At 45.4% G+C, this 19,368-nt stretch overlaps 1 protein-coding gene across 6 annotated transcripts in view; it reads left to right on the forward strand.

The window, feature by feature from the left end:
- RB1CC1 (RB1 inducible coiled-coil 1) overlaps positions 1-19,368 on the forward strand; it is a 647,143-nt gene that overhangs the window by 133,194 nt on the left and 494,581 nt on the right. For all 6 annotated transcript variants that reach the window (XM_078687307.1, XM_078687311.1, XM_078687309.1 and 3 more), the window contains one exon: positions 19,152-19,278. In XM_078687307.1, the coding sequence (XP_078543433.1) occupies positions 19,152-19,278 (127 nt within the window). The remainder of the gene's footprint in view (positions 1-19,151; positions 19,279-19,368) is intronic.

Here is a 19,368-nt window from a genome sequence, read left to right on the forward strand (position 1 = left end):
GGCTAGGGCGCTCGACCTCGGACCGAGAGGACCCGGGTTCGAGTCTCGGTCACACGACCCTAAGCAGAAATTGAGGGAAACAACAGAAATCGGGGGAAACGATCCAATTTTGCGTTCTTTCGCGTTCCACTTTCTTCGTATTGCGCACATGCTTACTGTCTCACGGGCTGCCTGATAAGATAATTGTTTTGCACAGGGGAACGACTTTGCTTTTAGGAGGCCTCTGCGATTCTGTATCTCAGCAAAAGAGTAACCCTTACCTCACACCATGTACAAAAAGTGCCACTGGTGATTCTGAAGAGGCAGAAATACTTGGCTGGTACCTCAGAAGTGGCTTAAAACCCTTGTGGAATGTTCGACTTCTCATAGTATTCTATGCAAGTGTAGTGCTGGTTATCAATACCCGTGACCGTGTAAGTGGAGCATCATTTACACATATGCTGGACAGTACGAATGTCCATACATTAAGGCTGAATCTTCGCAATGGTGCAGAGTAGTGAGTGCAGAGTGCAGAGTGCAGAGCAGTGAGTGCAGAGTGCAGAGTAGTGAGTGCAGAGTAGTGAGTGCAGAGTGCAGAGTAGTGAGTGCAGAGTGGTGAGTGCAGAGTGCAGAGTAGTGAGTGCAGAGTGCAGAGTAGTGAGTGCAGAGTGCAGAGTAGTGAGTGCAGAGTGCAGAGTAGTGAGTGCAGAGTAGTGAGTGCAGAGTAGTGAGTGCAGAGTAGTGAGTGCAGAGTGCAGAGTAGTGAGTGGAGAGTGCAGAGTAGTGAGTGCAGAGTAGTGAATGCAGAGTGCAGAGTAGTGAGTGCAGAGTGCAGAGTGCAGAGTAGTGAGTGCAGAGTGCAGAGTAGTGAGTGCAGAGTAGTGAGTGCAGAGTAGTGAGTGCAGAGTGCAGAGTAGTGAGTGCAGAGTGCAGAGTAGTGAGTGCAGAGTAGTGAGTGCAGAGTGCAGAGTGCGGAGTAGTGAGTGCAGAGTGCAGAGTGCAGAGTGCAGAGTGCAGAGTAGTGAGTGCAGAGTAGTGAGTGCAGAGTGCAGAGTAGTGAGTGCAGAGTAGTGAGTGCAGAGTGCAGAGTAGTGAGTGCAGAGTAGTGAGTGCAGAGTAGTGAGTGCAGAGTGCAGAGTAGTGAGTACAGAGTAGTGAGTGCAGAGTAGTGAGTGCAGAGTGCAGAGTAGTGAGTGCAGAGTAGTGAGTGCAGAGTAGTGAGTGCAGAGTAGTGAGTGCAGAGTGCAGAGTAGTGAGTGCAGAGTAGAGTGCAGAGTAGTGAGTGCAGAGTGCAGAGTAGTGAGTGCAGAGTGCAGAGTAGTGAGTGCAGAGTGCAGAGTAGTGAGTGCAGAGTAGTGAGTGCAGAGTGCAGAGTGCAGAGTAGTGAGTGCAGAGTAGTGAGTGCAGAGTGCAGAGTAGTGAGTGCAGAGTAGTGAGTGCAGAGTAGTGAGTGCAGAGTAGTGAGTGCAGAGTAGTGAGTGCAGAGTAGTGAGTGCAGAGTAGTGAGTGCAGAGTAGTGAGTGCAGAGTAGTGAGTGCAGAGTGCAGAGCAGTGAGTGCAGAGTGCAGAGCAGTGAGTGCAGAGTGCAGAGTAGTGAGTGCAGAGTGCAGAGTAGTGAGTGCAGAGTGCAGAGTAGTGAGTGCAGAGTAGTGAGTGCAGAGTAGTGAGTGCAGAGTAGTGAGTGCAGAGTAGTGAGTGCAGAGTGCAGAGTGCAGAGTAGTGAGTGCAGAGTGCAGAGTGCAGAGTGCAGAGTGCAGAGTGCAGAGTGCAGAGTGCAGAGTGCAGAGTGCAGAGTAGTGAGTGCAGAGTGCAGAGTGCAGAGTAGTGAGTGCAGAGTGCAGAGTGCAGAGTAGTGAGTGCAGAGTGCAGAGTGCAGAGTAGTGAGTGCAGAGTGCAGAGTGCAGAGTAGTGAGTGCAGAGTGCAGAGTAGTGAGTGCAGAGTGCAGAGTAGTGAGTGCAGAGTGCAGAGTAGTGAGTGCAGAGTGCAGAGTAGTGAGTGCAGAGTAGTGAGTGCAGATTAGTGAGTGCGCAGAGTAGTGAGTGCGCAGAGTAGTGAGTGCGCAGAGCAGTGAGTGCGCAGAGCAGTGAGTGCGCAGAGCAGTGAGTGCGCAGAGCAGTGAGTGCGCAGAGCAGTGAGTGCGCAGAGCAGTGAGTGCGCAGAGCAGTGAGTGCTGTTATTTATGATTTAAGGGAAAAAAAAGAAATGTCATGAGCCAATGCCAATAGCTCTACTTTTAATGATGCCGAGACCATTGCATTGTAAATGCTTGTTTTAAAGAGCAGTGCGTTGCTAAGATTGAGACTTTAGTACAGCCCTCAGACTGGCTAATGTATTTTAGACACATTTTGTATCCTAATAATGAGGAACTTTTCGCTTCTGATAATAGGAGAATTATATCCGTTGATTCCCCTAATTTGGACCCAATCCCTTTGGATGAAATCAAAGCTGCTCTAGAGAAATGTGCAAAGGGGAAGTAGCCCGGTCCTGACCGGGTACCTATTGACATTTTTAAGGCTGATATAGATTTTTGGTCCCCAATTTTATTAAGAGTTTGCAGTGCGGCGGCGAGAGGCTTACTGCCTGCAACTTGGGTGGGGAGTGTTATAGTCCCAATTTTCAAGAAGGGTGATAGAGGCGATGGGAAAAGCTATCGCCCTATATCCCTACTTCATTCAACATCAAAACTGATGGGAAGAATTATCCTTGAGTGATTACAAACCTGTGTAAGTGGCGACCAAGCCCATACCGAAACCCAGTATGGATTCAAAAGAGATATAGGGACAATCGAGTAGGGTGTCAACTTCCAATTGCTGATCGGAAAATATACACTCTCTAAAAAGGGCCATTTACATGTATTCTTTGGAAACCTGACAAGTGCTTTCGATCTAGTCAATCATGCAAAATTATGGCAGACCCTGATGAGGATGGGCGCCTCAAACGATATTACTCCTCTATCACAAATGTATTAATTATTAGCTGCTGGAGTCTGTTATGGACCGCTTTAGAGTTATGCGTGGCGTAGGTCAAGGCTGCATCCTTTCGCTGCTTTTATTTTTCCTTTACATTAATGATGTCGATAAATGTTTTCAAAAGCTGAACACTGATGCCCCTAAAGTTGTTAATCGTGTCACTCCGGTCCTTTTGTATGCAGATGACGTAGTTTTGCTATCTAGAACGGCAAATGAGTCTCAGTGTAAAATATTGCTAACTTTATCAATGAAAAGTATTTAAATCGTCATCTAAAAAAAAACCTTTGCTATGATTTGTGGAAAAGGGAAATCAAAAAGCAGGAGACATCATGTTGGGGGTGTGCCAATTGCAAAAACCTACTCTTTTTTTAGGTCTCTCGTGAGCCAGCGCATGTGCTGCACTGGCGAGACTTTTAGTAAAGGAGCTTTAAAAAGCTTACCACACGCTTCTGTTTATGGCTTTAAGCTTGCGGTTACGCACACAGTTACACGCACAGCCGTCATCTGGCTTTCCTCTCTTTTATCATGGCTCATTAAGTGCATCGCTATTGTTCACCTTAACTTTCGTTTAGATTTATGTGTTCTTATTTCAAGGCATGTCGGTTTTGTGGCGAATTTGTTAATTTTAAAAGGTTTCATGTGTAGGCTTAAGGCGTATGGGGTGTTATTTTTTTTATACTGCATTCGTTTTGCTTTAACTCTTTAACTATTGTGTTTTTCTATTGTTCACCTTAACTTTTGTTTACATTTATTTGTTCTCATTGGGGCTTGTAACAATTGTCGTGCGTTATAGGCTCACGTGACGTTTTTTTTATTTGATAGTGCATGCGTTTTACACGTGGGGTACACTAGGTTTCAGGTGCGTGGTGCTTGTGCCAAATTTCAAGCGTTACAGGTTTGCGCTGATTTCTTTAAGTGGAATATGCCTTTTGTTTTGTCTGTGTCATGCACTAGGCTCGAGGTGCGTGGGGCATGTGGCATTTTTTTGAGGAAAGATTGCATTTGTAGGCTTGAGTCGCGTGGGACTTGTGGCGATTTCTTTTTCTTATATTGCATGTGTTTTGCATGTGCGATTGTATGCTTCAGGTTTGTGAGGCTTGTACTGTTTTTTATTTGGTAAATACTGTTTGTCTTGCATGTGGGATGCAGTAGGCTTGAGGCGCGTGGGGATTTAAAAAAAATAAATAGCATGTGTAGTCTTCAGGTGCGTGGGGTTTGGTGTTTGCAAAGGGCTGGCTGTGCGTGGACTGTGTCTAATCTGAAGCTGGGATTACATAACACAATTTTATTTACTCTTTTCTACTTTAGTATGTAACGTTAAGGGGTGGCGTAGCTACTTGCAATCTTATCGCTTTCTTACGTTTTCTGCGCGTGTTGCTGGTTTTCAGTGATTTATTTTCATGTTTGGTCGCCGCCAGTGCCTGCTGCGGTCCTCGGAGCGCGCGCCGCACATCTTGCTGTCTGGAGAACTGTGAATCCGGCGAGGGCTGGTGTCTGTTGCCGTGGTGTGGGGGATGGGCGACGCCACACTAGAAGGTGGCAGTAGTGCAGCGTGTTTGGAAGCACTGCTTTCCTTTCCTCCTCCCCTGGCAATAGGTCATGTAAGGTTGCCGTGCTGGTTTCCTGAACGGGCTTTCAGAGAGCTACAGCTTGCAGGAAAGCGTTTATGTCAGAGTCCTGGTAATCCTATCTGCACCGCCCAGTAATTTGAGCACTGTATTCCTCATATGAGGGAATACAATGCAGCTCAACATAAATGCACGTTTTTGGGATTCTTAACAGTACAAATAGCTTTTACTGCTCAGGCATAAAAAACCTATCTAGGTGTGTTTGCTACAAGCGGGGATTTATGTGTGTGTGTGTGCGGGGGGGGGCAGGTTAAGACCATAGCTGCCAAGGTGTCAAATAGCTATGTGGGACATTTTCATAATTTTTGTACAATTATGTGTGACTTTTCAATGACCATATGTGACACTTTCTCTCAAGCAAAATAAATCACGGTGGAAGAGGGAAACCTAAAAATATCAGAATTTAACACACTTTAACAACGAGAAAAAGATGATTTTAAAGCTGCTGTAAAGCACCAGATATTGAAGGGCACTAATCTAGTGTCATTGCAATCTGGTTGTACTGTTAAACTTGGCTGGATGGCCCCCGTGCTGGAGAGATCGTTGCTTTATTCGGAGCATGGCACGACGACGCCCATGGTGCTATAGTCAGGCAAATTGCATGCAGAGCTAGCATGACACCCTCTCCCACACCCCCGACTTTGCTACATTTTAGTAATGTGCACCAATGCGTCACTGCTCAAGCAGAGTCACGCTGCTGCTTTACCGCTTAGATCCTAGAGTACAGCCAACGGAAGCCGCTCAGAATGGAGCCAACTTTATAGCCAATGTAATAGCAGTCAAGTGGAACTAGATACCGGGCAGTCACGGGATGTGAGAGAAAGCCGCCTGGGATGAAATAAGTAACACGCTTTGGCATAGCCAATAGGTCTCGCCTTTGGGGCCTTATAAGTGTTTAGCAATGCAACAGTTAATGTTGTTGCACCAAGAAATATTTTTTTTGCATTATGCGAAACATCTTTTAATGTGACCCATGCAACACTTAGCAGTAACAATTACTTAATACACCATAAAACCAGAACCGTCATACATGCAATCTGTAAAAAGACTGCACCAATTACCTCTTTCTCTTTTAATTGCTGCTTCTGCAGTTAAGTAGCCATTTCAATTTACTTCATTAGAGCGTGGGTTTTGTACTTTTTTATGGTTGGTCATTTCAAGTTTTTGGAGGCAGATTTGACAGTAGTTTAACCTTTATTTCGTTTTTTTTGGTCCGATTTAGCTTTTTACTCATTTGGGTTGTATTTCTTTAAAATGTATGCTTAATGTTGCCACTACGGTTTGGGATGGCAGGGACGACCCCTGCAGTGGTCGGCTGCTAAGTAAGTGGGCAGCTGGGGACCTCGATGGGCCGTGAATGGAGGCATTGAGGACAGTGACTGCAATTCTGGTTGGGCATTTGATTTCTGCAACGTGAAGCATGTTGTTGCTCTGACCTCGCACAAGTTGTGGTGACCATTTTGGTTAGGGATTTTTGCTCTTTTTATTTTTTTTATTCTTCAGAAGGTACAGACCATGTTCATATACAATACATTACTCCCACATGACAACTGATACCATTAACATTCCAATTGTGAACCCAGGATCATATCCGTGTACTCTCCTCAAGAGTTGTGTACCTTTCTAGACAAGGATTTGGTGCTCGGCAAATAAACTTCAACTTTAACCAAACGGAGCCGCCCGGGTGAGAGGTAGGCCATATGTACTATATTATACTCGATACTTTGCATACGCTCTTGTGAATTCTCTCCCAGTCCCGGGGCGTGAGTTCCTGCGGACACACCTGCTGCCACTTGTCCTCTACTTTTAAGGGTTCAAGTTTTTTATTCTCCCTCAGTGCCCTATATAGATGGGTGACGTATTTCCGTCCTCCCGCCATTGTTATCATCGTAACCAGCATATGGGTGGGGCATGAGGGCCATAGCTGCCGTGCTGTGACCGCAATCTTGGCATCCTGCAGAAATTGCCCAGGTCCCAAGTCAAAGGTAGCCACCGCCTCCTGATATTGTTGCATGAAGGATATTGTGCTGCATAACTAAATACTTATAAGGTCCCAAAAGCAAGACCTATTGGCTATGCCAATGCTTGTTGTACTTAGGTCTACTCTTTACATCCATGGGGCATTGGGTAGCACACATCGACTTATGTAAATTAAAATTCCTACGGTCGATCAAAGTCCTATTTAGATTTTTTTTTAAAGATGGGGAATAAGCAAATTAGGAACATTTTGACCCTTAATAGGAGAAAGTGTCTTACAGGAATCTGTTATGATGCAGCATTATGGGGGATGGCTAATCGTACTGCATTGCAGATCCAGGAAAATATATTTTTAAGGAGGTTATTCGCAGTTCCTAACTCAACGCCTTCATATGTTGTCCATAAGGAATTGTTAGTCCCCTATGTTAGTGATTACATTAGTACAGCAGCTCTCACTGTTTGGCATGGGATCTGGAGCAAGGTTAGGACAAAATTTACTAAAGAAATTATAATGGACTGCCTTGCCCTTGAACATAGTAAAACGATCCTATGGCTGCAGTATATTAAAAACCTATTAAAAGAATGTGTTGTAAATGTTGATTTTAAAGACCCTATGAATATTCAATATATTAGTAAAAGGGATCATCTATAAGCAGGGCTTTTTGGAGCAAGAGAAACACTAAGAGACACAGAAGCAAGCTCAAAACAGATGATTAAGTTAAATTGCGATGGGCCTGTTGCGGTTGGTACACAACAATACTTACTTCGGGTAACAAATTTACAACATATGTTTTATCTTACAAGGCGGTTCAGAATGGGTACTTTTCATTATTTAATAGCATTTCCTACTAGAGGCAAATGGAACCGAAATCTTCCAAATTTCCTGTGTGACGGAAAGTCACCCCAGTCGACATTGCATTCTTACGTGGTTTTTATAGCGCTATTAGGAAGAGTGTTTTTTTACGAACTCTATTTCTTGACAGCAAATTGTATTTTTATAAATCTGCTTTTAATTTTATCCGCAGTTTAAAAAATGAAAAAATATGTAATGCAGTAGTCGTTTTCATACAAATGGCGATCAAAAGAGGAAAAATTAATTCACATCTTGAGGCCCTAACGTAGGAAAAAATATAGGGCTTAGTGTTGATCGATGCACTTTATAATAAATACTTAAAGAACTTAAGGCCAGTAACCAAAAACTGTTTATTTGCACACTCACTTTATAATCCTTATTGACCTCCATCGGAATTTCCACCAGATATCCGATTGTAACTTATTTTATGCATTGTATAAATGATGTATTGTGTTAATTGATTTATAGAATTGTTTTTAAGATAATCTTTTTTATGTACACGTGTTATTTAACTAGTACCTGTTATTTGACCTTTCATGAGACAATTGTTTTTAGAATGCTTTTATTGTTGTTTTTACAAATAAAGCTGAATTGAATTGAAAACCAATCCACCTCGCCAACAGGATTTATGGTTTATAGTCGGAATTAATAGCCACAAAGATGTATGACAATGTAATGACAAATGTGCTCATGTTTTCACCTTATTCCTCTTTTACGACAGTCTAAACTCGTAGAAATGGCCCTTTAGCTAAACATAATAGCAGAAGTTAAGAAGCGGCAAAGGATTAAATGGTCCAGCACTCCCGGCTCCTCGCATTCTCTTTTTGTTATACAACTTTTGCTATGAACTCACTGGCCCTCTTAAAAGTGCTTCTGGGAACTGACAGGAGCACTACCGTATTTTTCAACACGCTTGAAGGATTGCTAGTTGTCTTTTAATAAATCAATGTCTTACAAAGAGAACAATCTGCTTCAGCCATTTAATAAGCCCATATCCAATACACAATAAAGGCAGCATTTTAGCGCCTGTATTCCACCAGTTTCTCCTATCTTCTTTTTAATAACTTGTTTTAATAGCTGACCCTTGCAAACTTTGGAGGCTAAGACAGTAAGCAGCATACAGTTAGTCTGTGTTTTCAAGGGTTTTCGGAAGTGTGGCACTGCCTCGGCTCACACCACCGTCGCACCATGTTTAGCATAGGAATGATAATTATTTTCCTGTTGTCATGATGGTGCCCACACTTCATGTCACTCCTGCTATTATTCAGTATAGGTTTGTGTTAGGTTCCAATTTGGAACCTGTGGTATGAGCCACCGTGACTGTATTGTCACAGTGGAATGCAAAAGGTTGGGGGCTGGATGTCCGTTACTGGCTGCTGTTTGCTCTGACGGTCGCACCAACATAAACTTAATAAAGTGAGGAATCTTACCTTCGTGTTGGTCCTTAATTGGAACTTTTTAGTTTATCATTGCATCACCGACTGGTGCAATTACTGAAGGCATTATTTGAGTAACACTATTTTTATTAATTTTTATTCCTTTACTTTGAATACTTGCCTTATCTGGGCATAAATTGCATTTGCACTGTTTAGTAAATAGCATGGTAGACCAACCTTTTTGGCTATTGACCAGTGGCACGTGAAGTAACAGTAGATGTTGTAGCACCTCCGAAAAAGTGCTGCATAGCTAAACACTTATAAGATCCCAAAGGCGAGACCTAATGGCTATGCCAATGCTTGTCTATTTTTCTAGTAACTGCCTCCATTTAAATGTATTGATAAAACATGAACAGCAGAGGTCAGTAAAATACCAGAATCGCTTTACCCAGGATAATGTGCTTCATAGCTAAAAACGGATAAGGTCCTAGAGGCGAGACCTATTGCATTGAAAATGCTTGTTTTTTAAAATATCAGTATGCATCAAACACGTTTCATTAAATGATGCTTTAGAGAAATCGTAAAGTAGTCCTTAAAATGCACTGTAGTTATGCTTTTCCTTTGGTAAACAACGTTTACCGCAAAACTAGATACATATTATTTTCCTTTTGGTGTTTTTTCCAAATTGCAGGTATTTTTTGGGTACTTCTTATTTAAAAGCAAGTAAATTACAGGATAGTTTTGAAAACATTTCTGCAATATTCATCACTGTTTTCAAATAATGCATTTTTGGGTGCCTTCTTTGTTCACAAAATAAATCTTGCTTTCATTCTTCTGTGTGTATTTGCATATAATAAAGCAGCAGTCTGGACACATTATAAATGGTCACAAATTGTTCAATTTTGCTAACGTGTACACTTTTTTATTTAGGAACGACTGTCATTATTGTAATCCAAGTTTACAACTCTGTATTTCTTCCATCACTCACCATAACAGTATTGACTATGTGTAAATGAACCTTATACAGCATTTTGAACATCTTCGACATATGAATGTATTACCGGCCTTATCAGCAAATTTGTGCTTACAGAATCTACTTTTGCCAGATTCAAAGCAGGATTCAAATAAATGTTCATCTTTCCACTGACGAAATTCAACTGTATTGCATGTCATGACTATAAAAAGGCCTGTTCTTTTTATAGGACTTAGCACTGACTGAACATTGTTTTTAGGTTGTATGATTGTTGTACTATGCTAAAGCAAAAATTGACAGCTGAGGGAGGCTGCCAGTGGAGAGTTGAGAGTAAAAATTGCAGAAACAATCCGTCTCTTTTGGAAGGCAAAAGTACACAATGACATTGGGCACCGGTGATAAAGTGCTGTTCCTACCATTACTTCTGCCCAGTAAGCATTGCCTGTCCTAAGAGGATACTCCTCCCCTGATGCCTCCCAAGTCAGCCTATGTTAGAGCACTGGGCAGTAGTACGCCATTGGCCCAGTGGTATCCTTTGGCCAAGTAACTAAGTGACCCTGTCAGAAATATTGCAAAGTTTATATTATGTTTTCTATTCCACAGGGTGTAGAATTCCCTCCCACAGTTGCACTATGCTGTCTAACTTGATTTCTCAATTTTGTGATTTATCCAGTATATTTTGTGTCCAGGTGACTCCTATCCTGTCTACCCTATTAAGTGTTCTACAGGATATTGTAAGTGAATCGCTCTTCAATCAAGTACTCATATCCACTTTAGCTGGATTAAACCTAAAGTGGTAATCCTTTTATTTAACATGAGATACTTCAGGTTTTGTGCCCTGACTGTCGATCACAGATGCTTTTCCATTGCTAGGTGTCTCATGAAACTGTGGCAGATTCAGCGCACTGTATCACACAGAATGTTGCTGCCTCTTAAAAATGTTGATTGGTCCTAACAATGTAGAGGCCAAGGGTCTCCTCGTGCATCAGCAAAAATATCCTAATTTCTAACACTGCTTTTGCAATTGACATTTCATTGCATTAGTTTTCAAAGTGTTAACATTTCTTTGTGAAACGCAAGCCCTCTGTGACTGCTGGGCATACTTCAGGGTACAGCAGCCATTGGCCAGGGTCATTAGTTGAACACTGACAAACCTATATTTATTTAGATCAGCTCATTGTTAAAGGAGATATATTTTCCAAGTTCTTGAAAGAAATTTCGACTGCTTTCCATGCTTTACTACTTAGTGCTCCTGTCTGCAAGCCTGGCTTTTTTTGGGGATCGAGGAGGAGTTTTCATATGGCGCGAACTTGACTCGAAGATATCAGCTATTGGTGTGCTTTACATAAGCACCAGTTTCGTTACAGACGGACACATTCATTTATGTTAGGCACGGGGAGATTAAGTGATTTGCCCAAAATCACAGGATGCTGAGCTTCGTTGCCGAGACTTGAACCTGGATCCCCCGCTTCGAGGTCAACCGCTCTAGCCTTTAGGCCACATCTCCTTCCTTCTCCAGGGTGGGCAAATCCTATCTCAGTTGCATTGTGTTGCCTTGCTCCAGATATAATCATTTTACTATTTATTTATTTGAAGTTTTTATGTTCTTATGTCCCCAATGTGCTCCAATAGCACACCTTGTGCTGCAATCAGCGTGTAACTTGGCTCTTAGAGCATCATAAACCAAGTAGTTCTATTCTGCCTACCATCCTATTGAGGTCAGTAAAATGAACACAATTATTAGAAGTCTATTAGTATTTTTTTTTAACTGTTTTTATTGTTATTATACAACTCATCGGCATCAATCACAGGTTGTTTACATTTATAATGCACAATTAGGTTATGAAAGGCTACACATTTATCCGAGTCCATCTCCCCATATAATTGGAGAACAGCACTCCTGACCTTGGGCCAATTGTGCAGGATTGTCACTCTATTCTTCCCCAGAGTCATCGTCAGAACTGCCTCCATCAGAATCCGGTATCGGATCACATATATATCCCCGGTATGCATTCCACGCAGCCCATATTTTAGTCCATTTCTGTGGGCACTTACGGGTTATGTACACCGTTATTTCGCTTGCATATTTAAGTCCATATCTTTGCACCAGGACCCCAGCAAAGGCACCTCCCTCGCTCCCCATTTCTGTGCTATATTACGTTTAGCTACCATGAGTCCTAGTGTGACCCACACCTGCCCATGGCGTGTTAAGTCATTTGGTTCCCACACATTTAAAAGGCATTTGCGCGGCTCCGGCAAAAGTGACACTGCCATTGCTTGCGATATCGTTCGTAGAACTGTTCGCCAGTATTCTGCTATCAATGGGCAGTCCCATAGCGTGTGGAAAAAGGATCCCTCTTCCCCGCACCCTCTGAGGCAAAACGGGTGTTGTGCTCTCCCCATTTTGTGTAGTGTTGTCCTAGTGTGGTATGTGAGGTGTAGGATCTTCAGTTGTACCAAGCGAAGCCTGGCTGGTATTCCCACCTCTCTAGGGGATGCAAGGGCCTCCTGCCATTCAGTTTCATCCATTTCGCCCACATTGTCAACCCATCTCAGTTTTAACTGGATCATGGGATCTGGTAAATTATTGATTATTTTACGATACGTAAGAGATGTGGCTTTCCTGGGCATGTGATCTGTAAGTAAGCGATCTTCTAAAGGGGACGCCTCGGGGACCTCAGTGTCTGGTGGTAGCACCGCCATTAATGCGTGGCGTATTTGAGCGTACCGGAAAGTTTCCATCAGGGATAGATCATGTTGCTGCCGGAGTTGATCAAATGGCAGCACCCTCCCCCTGTCCCAAAGGTCTCCCACTGTTGAGATACCAATATCGTCCCACTGGTCAAATCCTTTGCTTTTTCTCAAGTGACCTAGCCTTTTAGTGTCCCAAAGAGGTGTCAGTTTTGTAATCGTCCCCTTCCACACCATCCGAGTCTGTGCTGTGTGCCAGAGCGTTGCCGTGTGTTTCGTGGGGCCTAGTAGGGCTGCGACCTGTCCTTTGTTATATAATATTGCAAGCATATTTCCTGTGCCTAATTGGGCCCTGTCTGCCCTAAAAGCCGGGTCTGCTTGTGATCCATGTATCCATTGATTTATTATTTTGAGGTGCGCTGGCCAGTAGTACATCTGGATGTTAGGGAGTGCTATTCCCCCATTGTACCAGCCCCGGTGCAACTTTGATTGCGCAATTCGCGCTGTTCTGTTACCCCATAGTAGTGCGGACACCTGTGCTGCTATTTGTTTAAAATATGCTGGTGCTATCAGATATGGTGTGTTTTCAAGGATGTACAAAAATCTAGGCAGTGCCATCATTTTGAACAATGCTGCCTTTCCTAACAGTGTCAAGGGCAGGGTTTCCCAGTGCTTCACATCTCGCTACAGACATTCCAGTGGGGACGCTAAGTTTTTGGCGAAGAAGTCAGCTGCGTCCGCCGTAACATGTATGCCTGAATATTTAAATGAGTCATGTGTGACCAGCAAGGGGCAGTTATCCGGGAGTCTTGGAGCGGGGCCCTTTAGGACGTATAAGACAGACTTCGCCAATTAATGTGGTATCCAGATATCTTCCCAAATCCATCACATGCCTCTAACAGTACTGAAAGGGAGTTCTCGGTGTCAGTAAGATACACCAGGGCATCATCTGCATATAGAAAGAGGCGGTCCCCCCAGCCCTCCTCCCAGTGTATGCCCTTCAGCAACGGCGTACCCCTGATCCATATCGCTAGGTGCTCCAGTGCTTATGCAAAAAGGAGCGGCGACAATGGGCAGCCCTGACGTTTTCCCCTCGACAACGGCACAGCCTCCGATATGTGCCCTTTAGCTGTTACGCATGCCATTGGTTTTGTGTATAGAAGGCGCAGAACCTAGGGCAAAGCCCCAGGTGTGCGAGGACCGCATAAAGGTAGTTCCACTCCACCATATCAAAAGCCATCCTTGCATCCAGTGACACGAGGACTGCTGAGTCTGACAGTGATGGTGCTTTAGCCAGCACCCCATGAAGGCGCCTTAGGTTAAGCGCGGTGTTTCTATTGGGCATGAAGCCGGACTGGTCTGGGTGGATTAAGTGTGGAAGATGAGCCATGAGTCTATTTGCCAACAGTTTGGCCAGAATTTTAGCCTCTGCATTTAGGAGTGAAATTGGGCGATAGGAGGTACGGTCGGACGGAGTTTTTCCCGGTTTAGGGATAGCTACTATCGCGGCGATGCGTTGATCGAGTGGGAGTTCGCCCTTTTCCAGACTCTCGGTGTACATTTTAAGCAGATGCGGGCTGATAGTTTGTGCTAGCTGTTTGTATAATTCTATCAGGATCCCATTAGGACCCAGTGCTTTTCCTGACTGCAGTGAGCCGATTGCCACCTGTATCTCATCTTCTGTGGGATCAGCCTCTAGTTCCAGCGTAGCCTCTTGAGATAATTTGGGCATTTCCATACTGGTTAGAAATGCTGCCGCCTCTGCCTCCGATGCCTCCGAGGAGGACGTATACACCCCCGGAAGTATTTGGCTAACTCATTTACTATCTCCCTGGGGTCTGTCGTTAATCACCCCTCCTCCGTCTGTATTTGTAGTATGCCTCAACTGCCTCTCTCTCTCCTATCTAGCCATGCCAGGAGTTTCCCGGCCTTGTCCCCTACATCATATATTCGGTGTTTGGTCGCTGTGTGGGCAGACACCGTTGCCTCTCTCAAGTATTCCCTATAGTGATGTTGCTTAAGATGTAGAGTATGCGTATTCTCAGGTGTGGGGTCTTTCGCGTGATCTGCCTCAACTTTATGTAATTCCAGTTCCAGTTCCCTTAGCTCTGCTTGTTTGTCTCGACTATATCCCGTAATGATCGCCATCGCTTGCCCCCTAATGACTGTCTTGTATGCTTCCCATACCACCGAAGGGAATCGACCGATCCCGCATTTTCGGCAAAGTAATGTTTAGTGTCCGTCCGGAGCTGCCTCAGAATTTTGGGGATTTGTGTGTACCCAGGATAGATGGGGTAAAGTCTGCGCTGCGTTTCATGGTTATAGGAGATAGTCAATACCACCGGCGAGTGGTCCGATATGCCTCTGGGCTTATTCGTAATGTCTTTAACATGATTGGATTCCACCGTCAGAAAGTAGTCTATCCGTGATAGACTGTTATGTGGGTTTGAGTGGAACGTGTATTGACGTGTTGTGCGATGGGTGTGTCTCCAAATGTCGATCAGTCCCAACACCCCCCCATAGCTCTTGAGGCGCGAGACCCCATTCGACGGTGTCCTATTCGGGTATCTATCTAAGTCGGCGTCCATTGTGGCGTTAAAGTCTCCACCGATAACTAGCTTTCCCTCCGGTAGGGCAAGTAAAAACTCACTAAGTGCCGGGAGAGCCACCGCATGGAGCGCCGGTGGGACATAAACTGAGACTATATTGATCAGTCTGCCCTCCCACTGTCCCTGTAATGCGGAAAATCTACCTTGGTCATCTCTCTTGGTCTGAAGCACTATAAAGGAAGAGTTTTTCCGGACCAAGATACCCGTACCCCTGGATCCCGAGGAGAAGTCTGAGTGTATTGCCATCTTGTATCCCCACCTATCCAGTGCTTTACATGCCGTGCCCGTGAGGTGGGTTTCTTGCAGTAGAGCCAGTGTCGGGGCCTGGCGCTTCAGGGCCCGTAACACTAACCCCCTCTTAATTTTGTCCCCTAGCCCGTGGACATTCCAGGTTAACAACATGAGGGGGGCCACCTGTGCTTCTGGGGTCGTGTCCTGTGCTCGGTCAGCTGTGGAGCGTGTTGCCATATAGGTAGTGATTGGTGAGCATGGTCCATTTCCCAATTGTGACCTCTGGGGATTCGTTAGTCAACAGATGGTGTGCCCTGTCATGTGTGCCGTAACAAACTAGAACAATAAAAAACTGAATCTGAACTTCCCTTCCCCGTAGCACACCCACTCACCCTGCCTACCTGCCTGACTAACTCAAAACTGTCCGCCACCCCAACTCAGCAGAGTGCTTTGTCCCTCCCAAAGTCATTGTTCTAGCGTGTGGGGGGTGAGAAGTCCAAGGGAGGGGGTATAGACCCTCCCATTCTTCCAAGTCCTGCTGCCGACCAGTGTCCAAGGCTGACATGACCACCGCTATGTCCATTCGTGGGTAGGTCTCCTGTGGCTGCCTGGTCGTTTCAAGTGTCAGCCATGGTTCGGTTCGTCCGCTTCTGCTCGTTGTGAGTCTTCCAGGTCCAGTTGTAGTGCATCCTGGCTGCCAGAAGCTTCTTCCTCATACCTGTGGCGATGCGCTTTGTTACCTCGGCGTGGTCCGTCCACTCGGCGCCATCCCTCTAGCCAGTCGTGGGCTTCCTCCGGCTTTTCGAAAAACCACGTCTTGCCCTCTGCCACCACTCTGAGCTTTGCGGGGAACAACATGGAGTAGGGTATTTCCTGAGCCCTTAGCTATTTTTTGACTTCCAGGAAACTTCTCCTTCATCGTGATACCGCCACCGTGTAGTCCGGAAAGAATGAGATTGTTGAGTTCTGGATCCGTACCGGTGGTGATATTCTCGCCGTTTGTATTAGCTCCTCAACATAGAGGTCCATAGCCTGCTTGCCTTCGCTTTCTGGAATTCCAAAGATGCAGACGTTGTTTCTTCGAGCACGTCCTTCCTGGTCATCCAGCTTCTCCGCCATTAATTTATTTTCCAGCTCGAGTCGCGACAACGTGCGTTGCATTGTGGTAGTGTCCGCCACTAGGGTTTTGGTGGTCTGTTCGACTTCAGTCACTCTAGTTGCCATTTTTTAAAAGTCCGCCCGCAGCAGGGACACATCTGTTGATATAGATCCCACCATTGTCTGTACGTTTGTGAGGGCTGCCATAATGTCATCCAATGTCACTTTGCGGGGGCCGTCGCCCTCTTTGGTGTTACCGGAGGTGCTGCGCCCCTCCGGGAGTGGTGGAAAGTCTTTTCCATAAGCGTATTTGTCCAGCGTGGGCTGCGTGGATTGATTGCGTGGGCCGCACCCCCCATGTTGCCCCCGCAGGAGTCCTCAATGTTTTTTCCCCCGGACCCCGAGCGGCCCTCTCGATAAGGTGGCCTCAGGGAGGGGTAGGTCGGTGTAGGGTCCCCTCGAGGATCTGGCCTGCACTTGCTCCGTAGAAATTCGCCGTTAATTTTGTATGTCCGCGTGTCGTGGCGTCCCAGGGCCTCACGTGGCAATAACTGGTGCCAGGAGGGGGGGTTCCGAAACCCTGTGGTGTTTTTAGATGTTCCGGGGTCCCCGGTGGTATGCAGGTCCACTCCCAGGTGTTTCAGGTGGTTGGGTCCTCTATCTACTTTAGGCCCTGGCTGTGTTCCCGGTTACAGGCCTCACCTCGCTTCCAGCTCGCCCTCTGGCCAGGATTCAGGATGTGTGCCCAGTCTGTTGCAAAGGTGCTCTCCAGGGGGTCCGTGCGGTGTCTCTGTTCCCGCCACCGGCCGGACAGACCACGCTGCTATGTTTGCCGCAGGGGTCAGCGACCGCCGTGGCTTCCTGCACTGGGAGGCCCATCTAATTGAGGCCCCGGTACTGGCTCAGTGGTAGGCCGCAGTAGGACGTCCTCGCGTAGCGCACCCACCCGGCATCAGATTTTCACCGGAGTGGTGTCAGAGGTCGTCGCCCGGTCCCGGCTGTCGATGCAGGTCCTTGGGGCTCGGAGATGTGACAGGTTAGTGTCCGGATAGGTTTGGAGGTCTACACTATCCTCGGAGCTTCTCTAGTGAGCAGCCATCTTGTCGGCTGCTAGCCATGCCCCCCGTCTATTGGTATTTTTAAATAGTCGAAACTTAGTCGGTCCCCTCTCCCAGCCAGTGATAGTCCCACCATTTGCCCCATATTGTCTCATGTTTCTGGTTAATTCATAAATGGGCGTTCCTGTTGAGCACACCTGTCCACCCGACTTTGTCACTCCGCCATGGGGGTGGGGGGGGAGAGAATATCGGAGACTTCCATCTGCAGGAAATGTTGCCATTGCCAACCAGCATTGTGACCCCAATAAAGATACACTCCATTCTCTGCCTGCCCATGTCCTCCAGCAACCCCAGCAGTGCAACCCTAGGAGTAAGATCAAATGGCCGGTCCAAGAGTGATGAGAGCTCTCTCCCTATTCCTTTTCCAATAGGGAACCAGCCTCAGGCAGGACCAGGCCACATGGAAGAAGTCTGGTGAGAAGCTCCAAAAGCAGTTGACTTGGGGGATCCTACCAGCTCGGGGAAACCGCAGGGGAGGTCATGTAATTGATGTGTAGATAATTTAGTTGGAAAAGCCGAAGGCGCATGTAAATAGCCAACTCCTGAGGGGCTATTCTAGCTATGCGCTACTCTGCATCATCAATCTCCCCCACCCATCCCTCCTATTTCGTCTAATCCTAAGGAAGTGGTTTTGGAAAATAATGACCAAAGAGCAGTAAATCTGTGAAATTACACCCTTATTTATCTTCCCCATCAACAATGTAACCTCAAGGAGGCTAAAATCCCAGATCTGCGTGCCAGGGAGAAATATTTGCCAAAAGGTCATGTCGCAGCTGCAGGTATTTATAGGACTGGGTACGAAAAGGTTGATACTGCTCCTGCAGCTCTCGAAACACGTTACATGGGTACCTGCCCAGACACCCCTGAGATTGGTGAAGCCCATCTTATCCAACTTCACAAAGCCACTCCTTTATTTCAAATAGTATTGTGAGCCTCCCACTATAAGGGACAGGGTCATAGTACCAGCACCTTGCGAATGCTAGATGCCTTGCCTTGCTTGCCTTCATTTCTGCATTGTAGCCTTTTCCAGGAATTTGGAGAATGCATTCTGCCTCATTAAAATTCATGAGGTAAGTTTTCTGTGCCTGCTTGCAAATGCATCATTTGAGCTGTGCCAGTTTATGCAGTTTATGCACAGTGATTAGATTTGCCCCTTTCCTTCACAGATGCTGCACAAACACAGTGTCAGCAAAGCAAATCACCCAATAATACAAATGGCCATGGTCACTTGAGATTAAGATTTGAGAAGTTTTCCTGTACTAGCTGTGTCTTGCAGTCTGAACAGAGGACAATAGAAGAGGATTTATTGGTTGACTTTAAAACAAGTCTTCTCTTTCAGCTAAATTGGAAAAGTTTTTGGTGTTTTTTTCATACAAACTGGTAGTTAGAACGCTTGTGTAGTTGGTTCGAGGATTTCGTATTACTGACTTTTTCATCAAGGTGATAAGATGGTCATACAGGGAACCGCCTTTCAACTGTTCTTTTTCTTGTTCCTTAAATCATTGCATCACATTCTGCGATTTACAGTTATAGGTGCCGACTTGTTAAGTAGAAATAAGTTTAAAAAAGAAACTTTTAAGTTATAAGCTTTACTGGTTTGAGAAGTGTTATTTATTGACTTGTCATTTTTTCCGATTCTCCTTTGTAGGGTAGCTGACCTTAAACATGCCATCCAAACAAAATATAAAATATCTGTTCAACAACAGATCTTGGTTGTCAATGGCGGCGAGTGTATGGCTCCAGACAGAAGGGTCTGCAGTTACAGTGCTGGCACGGTAAGTCTGTGTTAACAATGAAACACTTTTTTCAAATTCATTTTCAGAGTACAAACCGTAGCAGTCATTCATATCAGCAAGAGAATTCAC

Source organism: Lissotriton helveticus, chromosome 4_1, assembly GCF_964261635.1.
Source record: "Lissotriton helveticus chromosome 4_1, aLisHel1.1, whole genome shotgun sequence".
NCBI lineage: Eukaryota > Metazoa > Chordata > Amphibia > Caudata > Salamandridae > Lissotriton > Lissotriton helveticus.